We start from the raw sequence: 22,370 nt of genomic DNA, 5'->3' as shown, positions 1-22,370 counted from the left end.
GAGGCTGGGTCATTGAATATATTTAAGGTGGAGATAGACAGATTTTTGAGCGATAAGGGAGTCAAGGGTTATGGGGAGCGGGCGGGGAAATGGAGCTGAGTCCATGATCATGATCTTATTGAAAGGCGGAGCAGGCTCGAGGGGCCTTATGGCCGACTCCTGCTCCTACTTCTTATGTTCTTACTTCTTGTGTTTCTAACTTCCTCTGTTCCTGGATGCCAGCAGAAAGATTTGGCAGTCAAAAAAAGATATGTAAATAGATTATCTGAGGGGGAGGGCGGGGCGGGGGCGGGAGGAGTATTAATGGTTGGGTGAAAAAAAATCAAAGAAATAACTGAACCTCAATTCTGTAAGAGGCTGTACAAAACCTTTAACTGAAAGTCTCCGCAATCACCTAGTCTCAATGCCAGCAACGAGCTTGAAATTGAGTCAGTAACAATGCTGATTGCACGATAGGCAGAGCTCCTCGACTATCTGTGCAACACAGCGCTGAATATCAATAATATTTTATGCAGACTGAATTTCTTGTACGGTAATGCAAACCAAAAGTAAAATGATTACAATACCATTCCACGGGGCATGTTCAAAGAACCAGTAGCCGCCACCTCCATAGTTGACAAAGACCATGACAGTTAGTGCCAAACTGTAAACACACAGATGGGGAGATATGTTAAACCAGCATTTCGAATATGAACCCAACAACAACAACAACCTGTATTTATATAGCACCTTTAACATAGTGAAACGTTATAAGGCACTTCACAGGAGTATTATGTGATAAAAATTTGACACCAAGCCGCATAAGTAGAAATTAGCGCAGGTGACCAAAAGCTTGGTCAAAGAGGTAGGTTTTAAGGAGCGTCTTGAAGGAGAAAAGTGAGGTAGAGAGGTTTAGGCAGGAAGTTCCAGAGCTTGTGGCCTCAGCAGCAAAAGACACGGCCATCAATGGTTGAGCGATTATAAATCAGGGATGCTCAGGAGGGCAGAATTAGAGGAGCGCAGACATCTCGGGGGTTGTGGGGTTGGAGGGCCTGCAGCGTAGTTGAGGACAAAGACAGGGTCATTGACATCAATACATCGCGCCCTCGCATTCCGTCATGGTAGTCATATTGTGACCGGCGCCTGCTCTCAACAATTTCTTTCATCGTGGGGTGATCATAAGAACATAAGAATTAGGAACAGGAGTAGACCATCTAGCCCCTCGAGCCTGCTCCGCCACTCAATAAGATCATGGCTGATCTGGCCGTGGACTCAGCTCCACTTACCTGCCCGCTCCCCATAACCCTTAATTCCCTTATTGGTTAAAAATCTATCTATCTGTGATTTGAATACATTCAATGAGCTAGCCTCAACTGCTTCCTTGGGCAGAGAATTCCACAGATTCACAACCCTCTGGGAGAAGAAATTCCTTCTCAACTCGGTTTTAAATTAGCTCCCCCGTATTTTGAGGCTGTGCCCCCTAGTTCTAGTCTCCCCGACCAGTGGAAACAACCTCTCTGCCTCTATCTTGTCTCTCCCTTTCAATATTTTAAATGTTTCTATAAGATCACCCCTCATCCTTCTGAACTCCAACGAGTAAAGACCCAGTCTACTCAATCTATCATCATAAGGTAACCCCCTTATCTCCGGAATCAGCCTAGTGAATCGTCTCTGTACCCCCTCCAAAGCTAGTAAATCCTTCCTTAAGTAAGGTGACCAAAACTGCACGCAGTACTCCAGGTGCGGCCTTACCAATACCCTGTACAGTTGCAGCAGGACCTCCCTGCTTTTATACTCCATCCCTCTCGCAATGAAGGCCAACATTCCATTCGCCTTCCTGATTACCTGCTGCACCTCCAAACTAACGTTTTGGAGTGTATAAGAGATAACCTGGTTTTGAGCATCCTTTTCATTAGCAGCTCTGCAGGTGGAACCCCTGTGAGCGAGTGTGGTCAGGATCTATTGGCCAACAGGAGGCGTGATAAGCGGCTTTGTAGGGAACCCCCTTGGATTCTGAGCATCTCCTGTTTGATTATCTGCACTGCTCGTTCCGCCTGGCCGTTTGAGGCCTGCTTGAACGGTGCCGTTCTGACATGGTTGATACCATTTCTTGCCATGATTTCCTGGAATTGAATGCTTGTAAAGCACGGGCCATTGTCGCTGACCAAGACGTCCGGTAGACCATGGGCGGCGAACATTGCCCATAGACTTTCTACCGTGGCAGAGGATGTGCTTGAATTGAGAATGTCACACTCGATCCATTTGGAGTAGGCGTCGACTATAACCAAAAACATTTTTCCCATGAAAGGACCTGCGTGGTCCACATGGATGCGTGACCATGGCTTGGCGGGCCAGGACCAGGGGCTAAGGGGGGGCTTCCCTGGGCGCATTGCCCAGCTAGGCACATGTGTTGCATCAGCGAACACAAAGTTCCAGGTCTGCGTCTATCCCTGGCCACCAAACCTGGCAATTGCCTTCATCATGTCAATGCCCGGGTACTCATTGTGGAGTTCTCGGATGAACACCTCTCTGCCCATCTGGGGCATGACTACTCGGTTACCCCATAGTAGGCAATCTGCCTGAATCGAGAGTTCATCCTTGCGTCTGTGAAATGGTTTAAATTCCTCAGGGCTTGCCCTGTACGTGGCTGCCCAGTCCCCATTCAGGACACATTTCTTGACTAGAGACAATTGAGGGTCTCTATTTGTCCAGACTTTGATCTGACGGGCTGTCACGGGTGAGCCTTCGCTTTCGAAAGCTTCAACAGCCATGACCATCTCAGCAGCATGCTCGGTTGCCCCCTCAGTGGTGGCTAGTGGGAGCCTGCTGAGTGCATCGGCACAGTTTTCAGTGCTCGGTCTGTGCCGAATTGTATAGTCATAGGCGGCTAACGTGAGTGCCCACCTCTGTATGCGGGCCGACGCATTCGCATTTATGGCCTTGTTGACGGCCAAAAGAGACGTTAGGGGTTTGTGACCTGTCTCCAGCTCAAATTTCCTGCCGAACACATGCTAGCGCTTCCTTTTCTACCATCCCATAGTCCCTTTCTGCCTGGGACAGACTTCTGGAGGTATAAGCTACCGGCTGTAACTGACCCTTGGCATTAACATGCTGCAACACACACCCGACCCCATAGGACGACGCATCGCACGTTAAAACAAGTTTCTTACATGGGTCATGTAGCATTAACAGATTGTTGGAACATAACAAATTGCGTGCTCTATCAAAAGCCCTTTCCTGGCTGTCTCCCCAGACCCATTCGTGATCTTTGCCTAGGAGCACGTGTAGCGGCTCTAACAGCGGGCTCAATTTGGGAAGAAAGTTACCAAAATAGTTCAGGAGCCCCAGGAACGAACGCAGCTCCGTCGTGTTACGGGGTCTGGGTGCTCTCTTGATCTCTTCCATTTTGGACGCAGTAGGTCTGATCCCATCTGCTGCTACCCTCATCCCCAGGAATTCTACCTCTGGAGCTAGGAAAACACACTTCGCCTTTTTCAGTCGCAGACCTACACGGTCTAGTCTGCGTAGCACCTCCTCCAGGTTGTGGAGATGTTCTTCAGTATCGCAACCTGTGATGAGGATGTCGTCTTGAAAAACCACCGTCCTTGGAATCGACTTGAGGAGACTTTCCATGTTTCGTTGAAACATTGCGGCGGCCGAGCGAATCCCGAACGGACATCTGTTGTACTCAAACAACCCCTTGTGTGTTGTGATGGTGGTCAGCTTCTTCGACTCACTCGCCAGCTCCTGGGTCATGTAAGCTGAGGTCAGGTCCAATTTTGAAAAAAGTTTACCACCGGATAGCGTCGCAAAGAGGTCCTCCGCTCTCGGTAGCGGGTACTGGTCTTGGAGTGACACCCGATTGATGGTGGCCTTGTAATCACCACATATCCTGACCGACCCATCTGCCTTGAACACCGGCACAATCGGGCTCGCCCAGTCACTGAATTCGACTGGCGAGATGATGCCTTCCCTCAGCAGGCGGTCCAATTCGCCTTCTATCTTTTCCCGCATCACGTACGGCACCGCTCTGGCCTTCTGGTGTACTGGCCTGGTGTCCGGGTTTATGTGAATCACTACCTCGGTCCCTATGAAAGTGCCGATGCCGGGTTGAAATAGTGAGTCAAATTTGTCCAGGATCTGTGAGCATGATATTCGCTCCACAGAAGAAATTGCATTGGCATCGCCCCATTTCCAGTTCATGACAGCAAGCCAACTCCTCCCCAGCAGTGCGGGACCGACCCCCGGGACAATCCAGAGTGGCAACCTGTTCTCCCAATCTTTGTGGGTCACGACTACCGTGGCGCTGCCTTGCACCGGAATGATCTCCTTTGTATATGTCCGCAGCTGTGCGTCAATCGGCAATAATTTTGGCCTCCTGGCCTTGGACACCCACAACTTGTCGAACTGTTTGATACTCATCAGGGACTGGCTGGCCCCCGTGTCTAGCTCCATTGATACTGGGATGCCATTGAGGAGCACTTTCATCATTATCGGTGGCGTCCTGGTGTATGAACTGTATATGTGCTCCACATGAACTCGCTGAACTTCAGCTTCCAGCGATTTTCCCAATGTCCATTTGGCCTCGTAGGGCTTACATCGGGCCCGTCCTCCTCGTACATCAACCTGGCTGCAGGCTTCCTGCACATACGCGCCAAGTGACCGCTGACGTTGCAATTTCTGCAGGTATATTGCTGATACCTGCAAGCTCTTGCTGTGTGTTTGCCTCCACACCTCCAACATGAGCCGCTTTTGGAAACAAAAGGTCCATTACCAGTCGATCGTCTCTGACTGTCTCTGTAACTGTCCTTAACTGCACCATTGACAGGTGTCGATGGCCCCATTACTGGCCGCATTGTCCCTTGCGATGGCATGAATCGCCATTCAGCTAGCCATTGTCTCTGTTGAATTGCCCCTTTGGGTTCGACTACATGCTTGGGCATGTCTGATTGCCCCTGTCTGCCTGGAGAACTGTGTGCCGCGTTAACAATATTGACTCCCTGTCCATTTGCTGCATTTAAACCAAGACTTTTGTCAAACATCATTCTGGTCTCTTCCTCCCCTGAGATAAATGTCTGGGCCATCAAAGCCGCTGTTTCCAGGGTCAAGTCTTTGGTCTCAATCAGTTTCCTGAAAACCCCAGTGTGCCCGATGCCCTCAATAAAAAAAGTCTTGCAGCATCTCCGCTCTGCAAGCATCTGGGAACTTACATAGGCTCGCCAGTCGCCGGAGGTCTGCCACGAAGTTTGGAACGCTTTGCCCTTCTCGCCGCCGGTGCGTGTAAAACCGGTGTCTCGCCGTGTGCATTCTGCTCGCCGGTTTATAGTGTTCCCCGATCAACTTACTGAGCTCTTCAAAAGTCTTGTCTGCCGGCTTCTCTGGCGCTAGAAGGTCCTTCATCAGGGAGTACGTCCTGAATCCACAAATCATCAGGAGATGAGCCCTGCGTTTGTCGGACGAATCCTGTCCCAGCCATTCCTTAGTGACGAAACTTTGCTGTAGTCTCTCAATAAAATCATCCCAATCATCACCAACACACTACCTCTCGTCTGTGCTGCTAGTGACCATGCTCGCGTGGTTTAAATCTCAGTTTCTTGTCGCCAATAATATATCCTTACTATACAGTACAAATGCACACGAGGCCCATACTCGAGAGAAGGTCACTAGTCACAGTTAAGAGTCAACCATATTGTTGTGGGGTATGGAGTCACATGTAGACCAGACCAGGTAAGGACAGCAGATTTCCTTCCCTAAAGGACATCAGTGAACCAGATGGGTTTTTACGACAATGATCACCATTACTGAGGGTCTTCAATTAATTGAATTTAAATTCCCCAGCTGCCGTGTTGGGATTTGAACTCATGTCTTTGGATCATTAGTCCAGGCCTCTGGATTACTAGGGCCAGTAACATAACCACTATGCTACCGCACCCTGTGCTACCATATCATCTGTCTGCTCAGGTGGACCATCAAAGATCCCGTTCGAGGAAGAGTAGGGAACTCTTGTACTGTCCTGGCCAACATGCCATTCCTCAACCAGAAACAAAATTAGGTGGTCACCCATCTCACTGCTGTTTGTGGGACTGCCTTGTTCACCAAACAGTGCTCTTGCACTTATATAGCTCCTTAAATAAAGCTCATTAATCATCACAAAACATCAAGGTGTGATTGAAAAGGTAGGGGTGTGATAATGAGGACTCTGCCACCAATGTTGGAACGAGGATGAGGGACTGTGGAGCAGAAGGATCACTCAATGTCAACTATAAAATGGTGATCTCATTGAAATAATTTAAGACATTATTGCTCGTTATGTCCGACAACAATCTTTCACTTGGACTCCCAATTTCCTTTCGATCTCATGAAGATGAGAAATGTAGACATCTTCGAATATGAATGAGGAAACTAATGAGATGACTATCAGCCACCTCTATACAATACAAGGTCATTTTATTTAAATGGCACTATATTGACCATCAAAATATACATAATAACGGATTCACCAGAATGATAACGGGGTTAAAAGGGTAAAATTATGAAGAAAGGTTGCGAAGACTGAGCTTGTATTCCCTTGAGTATAGAAGATTAATGGGTTATCTAATCGAGGGGTTTAAGATGATTGACGGATTTGATAGGGTAGATGAACTGTTTCCTCTGGTGGGGGGAGTCCAGAACAAGGGGGGGCATAACCTTAAAATTAGAGCCAGGCCGTTCACGGGTGATGTCAGTAAACACTTCTTCACACAAAGGGCAGTGGGAATCTGGAACTCTCCCCCCCCCACCCCCCAGAACAAACTGTTGAGGCCGGAGGTCAATTGAAAATGTCAAAACTGAGATCGTTAGAGTTTTGTTGGGTCAGGGGCCAAGGCGGGTAAATGGAGTTAAGATACAGATCAGCCGTGATCGATTGGATTGAGGAAACAGGCTCGAGGGGCTGGATGGCCTCCTGCTGTTCCTATCTTTCGAACTCCAAATAATCGTCATAGAATCGTGGAAGTTTACAGCACGGAAGGAGGCCATTTCGGCCCATTGTGACCGCGCCGGCCATCAAGAGGCTACCCAGCCTAATCCCACTTTCCAGCTCTAGGTCCGTAGCCCTGTAGGTTACGACACTTCAAGTGCGCATCCAAGTACTTTTTACATGCGGTGAGGGTTTCTGCCTCTACCACCCTTTCAGGCAGTGAGTTCCTGACCCACACAACCCTTTGCGTGAAGAAATTTTCCCTCAAATCCCCTCTAAACCTCCTACCAATTACTTTAAATTTATGCCCCCTGGTTGTTGACCCCTCTGCTAAGGGAAATAGGCCCTTTCTATATACTCTATCTAGGCCCCTTATAATTTTATGCACCTCAATGAGGTCTTCCCTCAGCCTCCTCCATTCCAAGGAAAACAAATCCAGCCTATCCAATCTGTCCTCACAGCTAAAATTCTCCACTCCCGGCAACATCCTCGTAAATCTCCTCTGTACCCTCTCCAGTGCAATCACGTCCTTCCTGTAATGCGGTGACCATTGTGAAGCTGTCCACAAAGTGCTGAGCACAAACTGAAGTACCGGCACTGCTCACATAGAGAGAGAGAGTTGTCTCGGAGTGCGTTACAGGACACAGGGAAAAAAAGAGTGATGCCATGCACCAAAAACAGAACAGAAGGGAAAAACAGGATCACAAAGGTTGGGGGGTGGCTGAATGCACAAAAAGAAAGGGTTTTTAGGGATCTTTATGAAATTTCAGATGGGAAGAGATTTCCTTAGTAATAAAATCATTGTACCGAAGCACTGACCACACTCGACCAGCTCCGCTGGGCGGGCCACATTGTCCGCATGCCTGACACGAGACTCCCAAAGCAAGCGCTCTACTCGGAACTCCTATACGGCAAGCGAGCCCCAGGTGGGCAGAGGAAATGTTTCAAGGGCACCCTCAAAGCCTCCTTGATGAAATGCAACATCCCCACCGACACCTGGGAGTCCCTGGCCAAAGACCGACCTTACTGGAGGAAGAGCATCCGGGAGGGGGCTGAGCACCTCGAGTCTCATCGTCGAGAGCGTGCAGAAATCAAGCGCAGGCAGCGGAAGGAGCGTGCGGCAAACCAGATTCCCCTCCCACCCTTTCCTTCAACCACTGTCTGTCCCACCTGTGACAGAGACTGTAATTCCCGTATTGGACTGTACAGTCACCTGAGAACTCACTTTTAGAGTGGAAGCAAGTCTTCCTCGATTTCGAGGGACTGCCTATGACGATGAATAAAATCATACATTCATTCATAACAGACACACAGCACTCAAAACACATCACCCAGAACTGTGAACATTGAGTGCCATTAGCAGAAGAATTGCACAAGAATTTTTAAAAAACATTGCATCACCCTGCAAGGTGTTATAAAAGCAGAAAATGCTGGAAAGCTCAACGGGTCAGGCAGCATTTGTCGAGAGAAACAGAGTTAACGTTTCAGGTCTGGGACCCTTCGTCAGAACGGGAAAAGTTCGAGATGTAACAGATTATTAAGGAAGTGCAGGGGCTGGGAAAGGGGGGAGGGGAGGGACAGAACAAAAGGGAAGGTCTGTGATGGGTGGAAGGCAGGAGAGATTAGAAAGACCAAAGGGACGATGGACAAAAGTGCGATGGTAATGGGACAAGTTAGGAAACAAAATATGAGTCTGGATAGGGTGTGAATGGCGGAATTATCACCAGCTGCCGCGGGAAAGGGAAAAAAGGGGAAAAGGAAATAAATATAGGCAGAGGTTCTGGTCTGAAATTGTTGAACTCGATGTTGAGTCCAGAAGGCTGTAAAGTGCCTAAACGAAAGATGAGGTGCTGTTCCTCGAGCTTGCGTTGAGCAGCGTTGGAACAGTGTCGGAGGCCGAGGACGGAGAGGTCAGAGTGGGAGTGGAGCGGGAAATTAAAGTGACAGGCGACCGGAAACTCGGGGTCACGTTTACGGACTGAACGGAGGTGTTCTGCAAAGCGGTCACCCAATCTGCATTTGATCTCCCCAATGTAGAGGAGGCCGCATCGTGAGCAGGGAATACAGTAACTACATTGAAATAATTACACGTCAATCGCTGTTTCACCTGGAAGGCATGTTTGGGACCCTGGACAATGGGAAGGGAGGAGGTTTCTGTAAGATGTTATCAGTGTTGAAATTCCAGGACAGCAAATTAATAACATTTACCTATGTAACAGCAGCTAAAATTCAGAAACAATCCCTTTGCTGTAAAAGCACTATTGAATATCCTAAGTAGTGGTACATCAGTGCACGTTCCTTCTTTACAATATAGCCATAATTTTAATAAGAATATAAGAAATAGAAGCCGGAGTCAGCCACCTGGCCCCTCGAGCCTGCTCCGCCATTCAATAAGATCATGGCTGATCTGATCAACTCCACTTCCCTGCCCGCTCCCCATAACCCTTGATTCCCTTATCGCTCAAAAATCTGTCTATCTCCGCCTTAAATATATTCAATGACCCAGCCTCCACAACTCTCTGGGGCAGAGAATTCCATATTTTGTCACTGTGACAGAAGAATCACTCTCTGGGCATACAAGGTTATTGCTTGCAATAGAAACATAGAAACATAGAAAATAGGTGCAGGAGTAGGCCATTCGGCCCTTCTAGCCTGCACCGCCATTCAATGAGTTCATGGCTGAACATGCAACTTCAGTACCCCATTCCTGCTTTCTCGCCATACCCCTTGATCCCCCTAGTAGTAAGGACTACATCTAACCCCTTTTTGAATAAATTTAGTGAATTGGCCCCAACAACTTTCTGTGGTAGAGAATTCCACAGGTTCACCACTCTCTGGGTGAAGAAGTTTCTCCTCATCTCGGTCCTAAATGGCTTACCCCTTATCCTTAGACTGTGACCCCTGGTTCTGGACTTCCCCAACATTGGGAACATTCTTCCTGCATCTAACCTGTCTAAACCCGTCAGAATTTTAAACGTTTCTATGAGATCCCCTCTCATTCTTCTGAATTCCAGTGAATACAAGCCCAGTTGATCCAGCCTTTCTTGATATGTCAGTCCCGCCATCCCGGGAATCAGTCTGGTGAACCTTCGCTGCACTCCCTCAATAGCAAGAATATCCTTCCTCAAGTTAGGAGACCAAAACTGTACACAATACTCCAGGTGTGGCCTCACCAAGGCCCTGTACAACTGTAGTAACACCTCCCTGCCCCTGTACTCAAATCCCCTCGCTATGAAGGCCAACATGCCATTTGCCTTCTTAACCGCCTGCTGTACCTGCATGCCAACCTTCAATGACTAATGTACCATGACACCCAGGTCTTGTTGCACCTCCCCTTTTCCTAATCTGTCACCATTCAGATAATAGTCTGTCTCTCTGTTTTTACCACCAAAGTGGATAACCTCACATTTATCCACATTATACTTCATCTGCCATGCATTTGCCCACTCACCTAACCTATCCAAGTCACTCTGCAGCCTCATAGCATCCTCCTCGCAGCTCACACTGTCACCCAACTTAGTGTCATCCGCAAATTTGGAGATACTACATTTAATCCCCTCGTCTAAATCATTAATGTACAGTGTAAACAGCTGGGGCCCCAGCACAGAACATTGCGGTACCCCACGAGTCACTGACTGCCAGTGATATGATTGGTGTATCGAGAGCTCCCTGGTGTCTAGTGCAGTTTTAGATACATATGCAATTGTTACAGGGTCCGAGGAGTTGGTTAGGTAACTCGTGTGATTGTTACTGTGACACAACACAGCGAGGTCACTGCCACAAACTGTGGGAAGTCTAGCGACCGCACAGTAACTCACCTCATTCCTCCTGCAGCACAGAGCTAGCTTTCCTGAAGTCAACCTGCAATGTTACACCACTGGGGCAACAGATTCCAAGAGGATCGCCAACGGGGTCACTGGGTTCAAGTCCATTAGTGCTGCGAATGTCTCAAGAATTCTTTATTCGGGGGTATTTGTCGATCTTACAGCGCAGGAGAAGGCCATTCAGCCCATCATGCCTGTGCCGGCTCTTTGGTCGAACGATCCAATTAGATCCAGTCCCCCGCTCTTTCCCCACACCCCTGCCAGGTTTTTTTCCTTGTATTGATCAAATTCCATTTTGAAATTTGTTTATGCGCTGCACCCGTAGCGCCCCCTAGTGACCGCCAGAGAAAGCTGCCACGCAGAGCTGTCCGACGGCAGTGTGGGGAGGGAACGACTGCACGAGGTAAGTGCGATTGTTTTAATTGTTTTGCGATTTAACTTTATTTTGGGGAGAGTAGTGTACAGGGCATTTTTTGTGGGTGTTTTTCCTGATTTTTTTTTCTTTGCAGGTATGCCTCTCTTCGGGCGCTACGAAGTCTGCTCTTTACCCACGGGATCTTCAGTTGCTCACCTGGCCGAGCGCCCCGAGAGAAGCGAACACTTCCCCTCGCGCTCTGCCCCACTCTCAGGGCGCCACCACCAAATCTTTTTGGGCTGCCAACGCAAACCATTTCCCAGCACTAAATTTATCCACTGTCCGACATTAACGCCTCAAAAAAACCTTCAACCGGATTTCCAGCCCGATGTACCTGGAACGGCACACAATATGCAAATTAGAACCCTTGTCAATCAGTTACACAGGTTTAGCAGAGCCGAGAGTGAACTTCAAGTCAATTGTCCTTGATATGTGGCACAGTACATGATTGGTGTTGCTAACAGTTCTGCATTGATTGCCTCTTCTCAGTCAATGTCAGTAATCGCACACCAGACCTTTTCCTTATCAGTAGAGTGAACTGACTTAGGGCTGCAGAATGAATATTGACATCCTGGGGGGTTTTACACAATTATATTGAAGGAACGGGGAGAGGTCTCACAGTTTGTGATTATTCACCTCCCCCAAGAGCGTAAACACTTTGACAGTGCTAACAGCGCGCAGCTCATGGGAAAGATGTTAGTTGAAGGATAAACATGGGGCAGGACACTGGGGGAACCTCCTCCCCTCCCCCTCTGCTCTTCTTCGAAATAGCACCGTGGGATCTTTTACATCATCCGAAAGATGGCACCTCAAGCAGTGCAGCGCTCCCTCAGTACTACACTGGAGTGTCAGCCTAGATTTTTGTGCTCAAGTCCCTGGAGTGGACGGACGGGATCTGCAGTTGTCTTCACCCACATAAGGCGAAACGCAGTGAGAATCTGTCAAGTCAGTGGTCTCCTATCATATCGCTGGAGGAAAACTGGCAGATGTAATGTGCGCCCCTGTGAGGATGCTCACAGGTTGGTCGAGCTGTTGAGTTGGGAGTGGCTTAGCCAGTCACGTGATGTTCACAAGACTCAGTAAAACCCCAGCCAGTTGGGTTCGGGGGATCCACGATGAGGCCGATGGTTGTGAGCTTGTAATGTGTCGTGCGATTGTTAAACCTTTTGTTAATAAAACAACTAGTTCTTAATAGCAATGTGTTGCTGTGAATTCTTAAGCAAAGAACCCTTGAAGCAAATACATTATAGCGGAACCCCCCCAAAAACTGGCTGTGCCCCTATGGTTCAGATCACAGGCCAGCAACACCATGCACTGGCTCCCTGCATTCACATCGCTAAAAGCGACTCCCCTCTCTGCAGGGCGGAATCACAGATCCTTGCTAATGCGGGTCTCGGATCCTGCCATCAGGGTAAGAGAGCTGGTGTCGGGTCAGCCGGGGCTCAGTGGGCAGCACTCTCGCCTCGGAGTCAGAAGGTTATGGGTTCAAGTCCCACTCCAGAGACTTGAGCACAAAAATCTAGGCTGACACTCCCAGTGCAGTGCTGAGAGGAGTGCTGCACTGTCGGAGGTGCCGTCTTTCGGGCCCCGTCTGCTCTCTCAGGTGGACGTAAAAGATCCCACGGCACTATTTCAAAAACGTGCAGGGGAGTTACCCCCGGTGTCCTGGGCCAATATTTATCCCTCAATCAACATAACAAAAGCAGATTATCTGGGTCATTATCACATTGCTGTTTGTGGGAGCTTGCTGTGCGCAAATTGGTTGCCACGTTTCCCACATTACAACAGCAGCTGCACTCCAAAAGTACTTAATTGGCTGTAAAGCGCTTTGGGACGTCCAGTGGTCGTAGAATGCGCTATATAAATGCAAGTCTTTCTTTTCGTTTTTAAGCAACATGCGCAGAGGGAGCAGACTCACGGTCTGGCGCTAACTTTGGTAAAAGCAGCTTCCGCAGCTCAGCAGCAAAACGACAGGGCTGTGGTTTCGGGTCGCGAGGAACTGATGCACAGGTGTTGCCCTGACACAATCGGAAGCGGACACGTTTCCACAAAAGCACCTTTTTCGTACTCAGCAAGGCAGCCTCTGCAGATTAATAAAAGCGATACTTAGGGTTCATGTATTATTTTCAGTGGACAGTCCATTTCCTAGTTATTACAATATTGATCATTCATATCAGGCACCCAGTGCAAACTTCTCTCCGCTCAGCAATACTCGTTTCCATGTATATGCTGATTTGTAAAAATTCAGCATTATCCATAATACATTAGACGTGATGTGATGACAAATGTTCCTCTCTGTTTTACAGCAGGCAGTCACTCTCGCTCACCTAAGTGGGTACATTCTGCTCCACTTACCTGTTAAGTGTGCAGAGCGGTTTTAAGTGTATGGATTTTTGAAAGTTAAGATGTTTTCTATTTCATTTTATGCAAGTTTGCACGGCTAAAGCAGCAGTCCCAGGACAGTTGCGAGCACATTCTAGCAGTTCCGACTCCCTAACCGCCTTGTTGCACGGCGAAAAGATGTGTTTGGCCGGAGGCTGCTGACGCGTTAAGTAAATGGCTCACATGCAGCCTGCTGGCATTTAGAGAACTCGAGTTAGAATCGTTTTGTTGACAAGAGGCGCAGGACTGTAAGATGCGGAGTTAGATCGGGGAAGTAAGCAGCATTACTGCAATACGCACTGGGTAAACGGGAGTCGTGAGGGCTAAACATTTATGGTAACAATCAATCAAACTCTCTTTTTATTGCATCGGATTCCAGGATTTTACCAGTGTTTTGAGGACCACATTTTACATTAACTTCTTCAATAAAAAAACACAATCATCCACTAATGTCTATCACTGAAAGGCTTCCCCAATGGTTTACTATGTAAAGAAAGAATGAAAGACGTGCATTTGTATAGTGCCTGTCACGATCTCAGGATGTCCTGAAGCTCTTTATAGTCAAACAAATACTTTCTGACTCAAAAGCAAAATATGGAATCTGAAATAAAAACAGAAAATGCCGGAAGCACTCAGCGGGTCGGGCAGCATCTGTGGAGAGAGAAATAGAGTTAACGTTTCAGGTCGGTGACCCTTCATCATCAAAATACCCTTTGAAGTGTAGTCACTGTTGTAATGTGGGAAACGCAGCAGCCAATTTGCGCACAGCAAGCTCCCACAAACAGCACTGTGATAATGACCAGACACTCTGTCTTGGTTATGTTGATTGAAGGATAAATATTGGCCAGGACACCGGGGAGAACTCCCCCGCTCTTCTTCGAAATAGTGCCCCGGACTGTATCGGTGCCGTTCACCTGGTGCATACGAAGCCTCGGTTTAACGTACTGGCACTGGAGTAAATGCACCTCTTGCCTCTGAGTCAGATGGTTGTGAGTTTCAAGTTCCACTCCAGGAACTTAAGAACAAAAAAAAATCAAGGCTGACACTCCCAGTGCAGTGCTGAGGGAGCGCCGCACTGCCGGAGGTGCCGTCTTTCGAATGAGACATTAAATCGAGGACACAAAAAATCAGCAAAAAAGACATGGACAGGCTAAGTGAGTGGGCAAAAATTTGGCAGATGGGGTATAATGTTGGAAAGTGTGAGATCATGAACTTTGGCAGAAAAAAAATCAGGAGCAAGTTATTATTTAAATAGTGAAAGATTGCAAAGTGCCGCAGTACAGAGGGACCTGGGGGTACTTGTGCATGAAACACAAAAGGTTAGTATGTAGGTACAGCAAGTGATCAGGAAGGCCACTGGAATCTTGGCCTTTATTGCAAAGGGGATGGAGTATAAATGCAGGGAAGTCTTGCTACAGTTAGACATAGTATTGATGAGGCCACACCTGGAGTACTGCGTGCAGTTTTTACGAATTTTCCATATTTACGAAAGGCTACACTTGTTTTGGAGGCAGTTCAGAGAAGGTTCACTAGGTTGATTCCAGGGATAAGGAGGTTGACTTATGAGGAAAGGTCATTAGAATTCAGAAGAATGAGAGGTGATCTTATCGAAACGTATAAGAGGGGGCTTGACAAGGTGGATGCAGAGAGGATGTTTCCACTGATGGGTGAGACTAGAATTAGAGGGCATGATCTTAGAATAAGGGGTCGCCCATTTAAAACTGAGATGAGGAGAAATTTTTTCTCTCAGAGGGTTGTAAATCTGTGGAATTTGCTGCCTCAGAGAGCTGTGGAAGCTGGGACATTGAATAAATTTAAGACAGAAATAGGCAGTTTCTTAAACGATAAGGGGATAAGGGGTTATGGGGAGCAGGTAGGGAAGTGGTCCTGAGTCCATGATCAGATCAGCCATGATCTTATTGAATGGCAGAGCAGCCTCGAGAGGCCGTATGGCCTACTCCTGCTCATATTTCTTATGTTCTTATGTTCTTATGACACATACAAGTCACTGTTAACACCTATACCTGTTAAATGCACTGGATAAAATGGAAGAAATTATTTGTGTGACACAATGGGCGGGGGGGGGATTTGACTTTCACCGATGGTAATGGACTGGCCATTTGTCAGACATCCCGCTGAATTTCCCTTTCCCTTTTAGAGTGGCAATCCACAACGACGAGCTTCCCGACCAGCGGTGACAGTTAATATACACCCCAATAGACATTATACATGTCTCAGTGTTCGGAAAGCAAATAATAATAACATAAGAACAAAAGAATTAGGAACAGGAGCCCCTCGAGCCTGCTCCGCCATTCAATAAGATCATGGCTGATCTGGCCGTGGACTCAGCTCCACTTACCCGCCCTCTCCCCGTAACCCTTAATTCCCTTATTGGTTAAAAATCTATCTATCTGTGACTTGAATACATTCAATGAGCTAGCCTCAACTGCTTCCTTGGGCAGAGAATTCCACAGATTCACAACCCTCTGGGAGAAGAAATTCCTTCTCAACTCGGTTTTAAATTGGCTCCCCTGTATTTTGAGGCTGTGTCCCCTAGTTCTAGTCTCCCCGACCAGTGGAAACAACCTCTCCGCCTCTATCTTGTCTATCCCTTTCATTATTTTAAATGTTTCTGTAAGATCACCCCTCATCTTTCTGAACTCCAACGAGTAAAGACCCAGTCTACTCAATCTATCATCATAAGGTAACCCCCTCACCTCCGGAATCAGCCTAGTGAATCGTCTCTGTACCCCCTCCAAAGCTAGCATATCCTTCCTTAAGTAAGGTGACCAAAACTGCACGCAGTACTCCAGGTGCGGTCTTACCAATACCCTATACAATTGCAGCCGGACCTCCCTGCTTTTGTACTCCATCCCTCTTGCAATGAAGGCCAACATTCCATTCGCCTTCCTGATTACCTGCTGCACCTGCAAACTAACTTTTTGGGATTCATGCACAAGGACCCCCAGGTCCTTCTGCACCTCAGCATGTTGTAATTTCTCCCCATTCAAATAATATTCCCTCTTACTGTTTTTTTTCCCAAGGTGGATGACCTCACACTTTCCGACATTGTATTCCATCTGCCAAACCTTAGCCCATTCGCTTAACCTATCCAAATTTCTTTGCAGCCTCTCTGTGTCCTCTACACAACCCACTTTGCCACTAATCTTTGTGTCATCTGCAAATTTTGTTACACGACACTCTGTCCCCTCTTCCAGGTCATCTATGTATATTGTAAACAGTTGTGGTCCCAGCACCGATCCCTGTGGCACACCACTAACCACCGATTTCCAACCCGAAAAGGACCCATTTATCCCGACTCTCTGCTTTCTGTTCGCCAGCCAATTCTCTATCCATGCTAATAAATTTCCTCTGACTCCGCGTATCTTTATCTTCTGCAGTAACCTTTTGTGTGGCACCTTATCGAATGCCTTTTGGAAATCTAAATACACCACATCCATCGGTACACCTCTATCCACCATGCTCGTTATATCCTCAAAGAATTCCAGTAAATTAGTTAAACATGATTTCCCCTTCATGAATCCATGCTGCGTCTGCTTGATTGCACTATTCCTATCTAGATGTCCCGCTATTTCTTCCTTAATGATAGCTTCAAGCATTTTCCCCACTACAGATGTTAAACTAACCGGCCTATAGTTACCTGCCTTTTGTCTGCCCCCTTTTTTAAACAGAGGCGTTACATTAGCTGCTTTCCAATCCGCTGGTACCTCCCCAGAGTCCAGAGAATTTTGGTAGATTATAACGAATGCATCTGCTATAACTTCCGCCATCTCTTTTAATACCCTGGGATGCATTTCATCAGGACCAGGGAACTTGTCTACTTTGTGTCCCATTAGCCTGTCCAGCACTACCCCACTAGTGATAGTGATTGTCTCAAGGTCCTCCCTTCCCACATTCCTATGACCAGCAATTTTTGGTATGGTTTTTGTGTCTTCCACTATGAAGACCGAAGCAAAATAATTGTTTAAAGTCTCAGCCATTTCCACATTTCCCATTATTAAATCCCCCTTCTCATCTTCTAAGGGACCAACATTTACTTTAGTCACTCTTTTCCGTTTTATATATCTGTAAAAGCTTTTGCTATCTGTTTTTATGTTTTGCGCAAGTTTATCTTCATAATCTATCGTTCCTTTCTTTATTGCTTTTTTAGTCATTCTTTGCTGTTGTTTAAAATTTTCCAAATCTTCTAGTTTCCCACTAATCTTGGCCACCTTATATGCATTGGTCTTTGATTTGATACTCTTCTTTATTTCCTTGGTTATCCACAGCTGGTTATCCCTTCTCTTACCACCCTTCTTTTTCACTGGAATATATTTTTGTTGCGCACTATGAAAGAGCTCCTTAAAAGTCCTCCACTGTTCCTCAATTGTGCCACTGTTTAGTCTGTGTTTCCAGTCTACTTTAGCCAACTCTGCCCTCATCCCACTGTAGTCCCATTTGTTTAAGCATAGTACGCTCGTTTCTGACACAACTTCCACACCCTCAATTTGTATTACAAATTCAACCATACTGTGATCACTCATTCCAAGAGGATCTTTTACTAGGAGATCGTTTATTTTTCTTGTCTCATTACACAGGACCAGATCTAAGATAGCTTGCTCACTTGTAGGTTCTGTAACATACTGTTCTAAGAAATAATCCCGTATGCATTCTATGAATTCTTCCTTCAGGCTACCCCGTGCGATTTGAGTTGACCAATCGATATGTACGTTAAAATCCCCCATGACTTCTGCCGTTCCTTTTTCACATGCCTCCATTATTCCCTTGATTATTGCCCGCCCCACTGTGAAGTTATTATTTGGGGGCCTATAAACTACGCCCACCAGTGACTTTTCCCCCTTACTTTCTCTAATCTCCATCCACAATGATTCAACATTTTGTTCATTAGAGCCAATATCGTCTCTCAGAACTGCCCTGATATCATCCTTTATTAACAGAGCTACCCCACCTCCTTTCCCTTCTTGTCTATCTTTCCGAATCGTCAGATACCCCTGTATGTTTAATTCCCAGTCTTGGCCACCATGCAACCTTCTTTCTGTAATGGCCACCAAATCATACCCATTTGTAATGATTTGTGCCGTCAACTCATTTACTTTATTTCGAATGCTGCGTGCGTTTAGGTAGAGTGTTTTAATCCTAGTTTTTAAACCATGATTTTTAGTTTTGACCCCTCCTGCAGCCCCTTTATAGTCAGTGGCCCTTTTTGTTTTTTGCCCTGGGTTTCTCTGCCCTCCACTTTTACTCATCTCCTTTCTGTCTTTTGCTTTTGTCTCCTTTTTGTTTCCCTCTGTCTCCCTGCATTGGTTCCCATTCCCCTGCCATATTAGTTTAACTCCTCCCCAACAGCACTAGCAAACACTCCCCCCAGGACATTGGTTCCGGTCCTGCCCAGGTGCAGACCGTCCGGTTTGTACTGGTCCCACCTCCCCCAGAACTGGTTCCAATGCCCAGGAATTTGAATCCCTCCCTGCTGCACCACTGCTCAAGCCACGTATTCATCTGCGCTATCCTGCGATTCCTACTCTGACTAGCACGTGGCACTGGTAGCAATCCTGAGATTACTACTTTTGAGGTCCTACTTTTTAATTTAGCTCCTAGCTCCTTAAATTCGTCTTGTAGGACCTCATCCCTTTTTTTACCTATGTCGTTGGTACCAATGTGCACCACGACAACTGGCTGTTCTCCCTCCCTTTTTAGAATGTCTTGCACCCGCTCCAAGACATCCTTGACCCTTGCACCAGGGAGGCAATATACCATACTAGAGTCTCGGTTGCGGCCGCAGAAACGCCTATCTATTCCCCTTACAATCGAATCCCCTATCACTATCGCTCTCCCACTCTTTTTCCTACCTTCCTGTGCAGCAGAGCCAGCCACGGTGCCATGAACTTGGCTGCTGCTACCCTCCCCTGATGAGTCATCCCCCTCAACAGTACTCAAAACGGTGTATCTGTTTTGCAGGGGGATGACCGTAGGGGACCCCTGCACTATCTTCCTTGCACTGCTCTTCCTGCTGGTCTTCCATTCCCTAGCTGGCTGTGGACCCTTCAGCTGTGGTAAGACCAGCTCGCTACACGTGCTACTCACGTCATTCTCAGCATCGTGGATGCTCCAGATTGAATCCACCCTCAGCTCCAAATCCGCAACGCGGACCGTCAGGAGCTGGAGGCGGATACACTTCCCGCACACGTAGTCGTCAGGGACACCGGAAGTATCCCTGAGTTCCCACATGGTACAGGAGGAGCATATCACGTGACCGAGCTCTCCTACCATGACTTAACCCTTAGATACACTTAAATTGGCAACAATAATGTTAACTAGTTACTTACTGTTATAGAAGAGAAAAAAGAAAAACTACTCACCAATCCAGCCAATCACTTACCCCCTTGACTGTGACGTCACCTTTCTGTTTCTTTCTACTTATTTTTTGCCTTATCCCTGTAGCTGCACAAGTACACCTTTTATAGGCCTCACCAACGGACCTCCTCGACGCTGCTCCTGACTGCCACCAAATGGTATGTTGGCCTTTATTACAAAAGGATTTGAGTGCAAGAGTAAAGACGTCTTACTGCAATTATATAGGACCCTGGCAAGACCGCACCTGGAGTATTGTGTACAGTTTTGAAAGAAAAACTTGCATTTATATAGCGCCTTTCACGACGACCAGACGTCTCAAAGCGCATTACAGTCAATTAAGTACTTTTAGAGTGTTGTCACTGTTGTAATGTACGGAACGCGGCAGCCAATTTGCACACAGCAAGCTCCCACAAACAGCAATGTGATAATGACCAGATAATCTGTTTTTTTTAATGTTGATTGAGGGATAAATATTGTCCGGGCCACCGGGGATAACTCCCCTGCTCTTCTTCAAATTAATGCCCTGGGATCTTTTACGTCCACCTGAGAAAGTAGACAGGGTCCTCAGTTTAACGTCTCATCCGAAAGACGGCACCTCCGACAGTGCAGCGCTCCCTCAGTACTGCTCCTCCAACAGTGCAGTGCTCCCTCAGTACTGGCCCTCCGACACTGCGGTGCTCCTGCAGTACTGCCCCTCCGACAGTGCAGCGCTCCCTCAGTACTGCCCCTCCGACAATGCAGCGCTCCCTCAGTACTGCCCCTCTGACAATGCAGCGCTCCCTCAGTACTGCTCCTCCGACAGTGCAGCGCTGCCTCAGTACTGCCCCTCCGCCAGTGCAGCACTCCCTCAGTACTGCCCCTCTGACAGTGCAGCACTCCCTCAGTACTGCACTGGAGTGTCAGCCTAGAACTTTTTGTGCTCAAGTCCCTGGAGTGGGACTTAAACCCACAACCTTATTGCCTACGCTCCCTTGTCCTGCTGTCATATTTTCATTTGAATTCCGGAATTAGCTTTATACTGTTTACTATCTTATAAACTTCTGTATAATTCACCTCCCTTGAAGGCTGAAATGCCCAAGTCCTGCCCTTCCTTATAGCTCAGTCCACTGATACTCAGCCAGTGTTCCGTGCTTCTGCTCCCAACCTCCATCAGGGCTGCGTTGTGATTCTTGTGCCTCAGTGATCAGAACGGACACAGTATTCAGGACGCGCTGTCACACACTCTTACACTAACAAGTCAGCAATTTAAAAAACTCGGGCCAAATAAGTCTTTAGTTTAAGCTCAATCTGCGCTGGTTAATAAATACATTCTATCTCTAAGATATTATGGATTCCACCTCTTTAATATGCTATTTCAATATGTTAAATCATTTGCTATTCATTACTATACAGGTCATTACTAATAACTACAAGAAGAATACTTTCATTAACTCATTATACTGCTTCCTTTCTACCAGCTGAACCAGTAAATTCAGCATCGTATCTATAATGCATTAAGTTTACGGCATGTCAAAATTTATCTTACAATTTACTAACGTGACTGGGGAATTTAAAGGGGCAGGCAGCCGGCGGTAAATGTTTTGCGGCTTGTGGATAAATGACTGGCTCCTCTCGGCACTCCAATCAAAAGTATTATAGGTCCCAGGACATAAAAAGGAAAGACTTGCATTTATATAGCAGATTAGCTTAAACATAAGTAGTTACAGACTCTACCAAATGCATCAACAACATGGCTTAACTTCAGTCTTGGAGTGAAAGAAAGACTTGCATTTCTATAGCGCCTTTCAAAACCCTCAGGATGTCACAAAGCGCTTTACAGCCAATGAAGTACTTTTGGAGTGTCGTCACTGTTGTAATGTGGGAAACGCAGCAGCCAATTTTCACACAGCAAGCTCCCACAAACAGCAATGTGATAATGAGCAGATAATCTGTTTTTTGTTACGTTGATTGAGGGATAAATATTGGCCAGGACACCGGGGAGAACTGCCCTGCTCTTCTTCAATATAGTGCCCTGGGAACTTCTAAACCCACCTAAGAGGGCAGAAGGGATCCTCAGTTTAGCGTCTCATCCGAAAGACAGCATCTCTGCCAGTGCGGCACTCCCTCAGTACTGCCCCTCCGACAGTGTGGCACTCCCTCAGTACTGCCTCTCCGACAGTGCGGCACTCCCTCGGTACTGCCCCTCCGACAGTGCGGCACTCCCTCGGTACTACCTCTCCGACAGTGCGGCACTCCCTCAGTACTATCTCTCCGACAGTGCGGCACTCCCTCAGTACTACCTCTCCTTCAGTGCGGCACTCCCTCGGTACTGCCCCTCCGACAGTTCGGCACTCCCTCAGTACTACCTCTCCAACTGTGCGGCGCTCCCTCAGCACTGCACTGGGAGTGTCAGCCTGGATTTTTGTGCTCAAGTCTCTGGAGTGGGATTTGAACCCAC

At 47.2% G+C, this 22,370-nt stretch overlaps 1 protein-coding gene across 1 annotated transcript in view; it reads right to left on the bottom strand.

Annotated features, from left to right (window-relative positions):
- LOC139235170 (heparan-alpha-glucosaminide N-acetyltransferase-like) overlaps window positions 1-22,370 on the bottom strand; it is a 245,718-nt gene that overhangs the window by 100,208 nt on the left and 123,140 nt on the right. Inside the window, exon 7 of the mRNA XM_070866390.1 lies at window positions 567-643. Coding sequence (XP_070722491.1) covers window positions 567-643 — 77 coding nt within the window. The remainder of the gene's footprint in view (window positions 1-566; window positions 644-22,370) is intronic.

Source organism: Pristiophorus japonicus, chromosome 22, assembly GCF_044704955.1.
Source record: "Pristiophorus japonicus isolate sPriJap1 chromosome 22, sPriJap1.hap1, whole genome shotgun sequence".
Classification (NCBI taxonomy): domain Eukaryota; kingdom Metazoa; phylum Chordata; class Chondrichthyes; family Pristiophoridae; genus Pristiophorus; species Pristiophorus japonicus.
The sequence above is the reverse complement of the archived record's forward strand: the minus strand, read 5'-3'. Positions and strand labels throughout refer to the sequence as shown.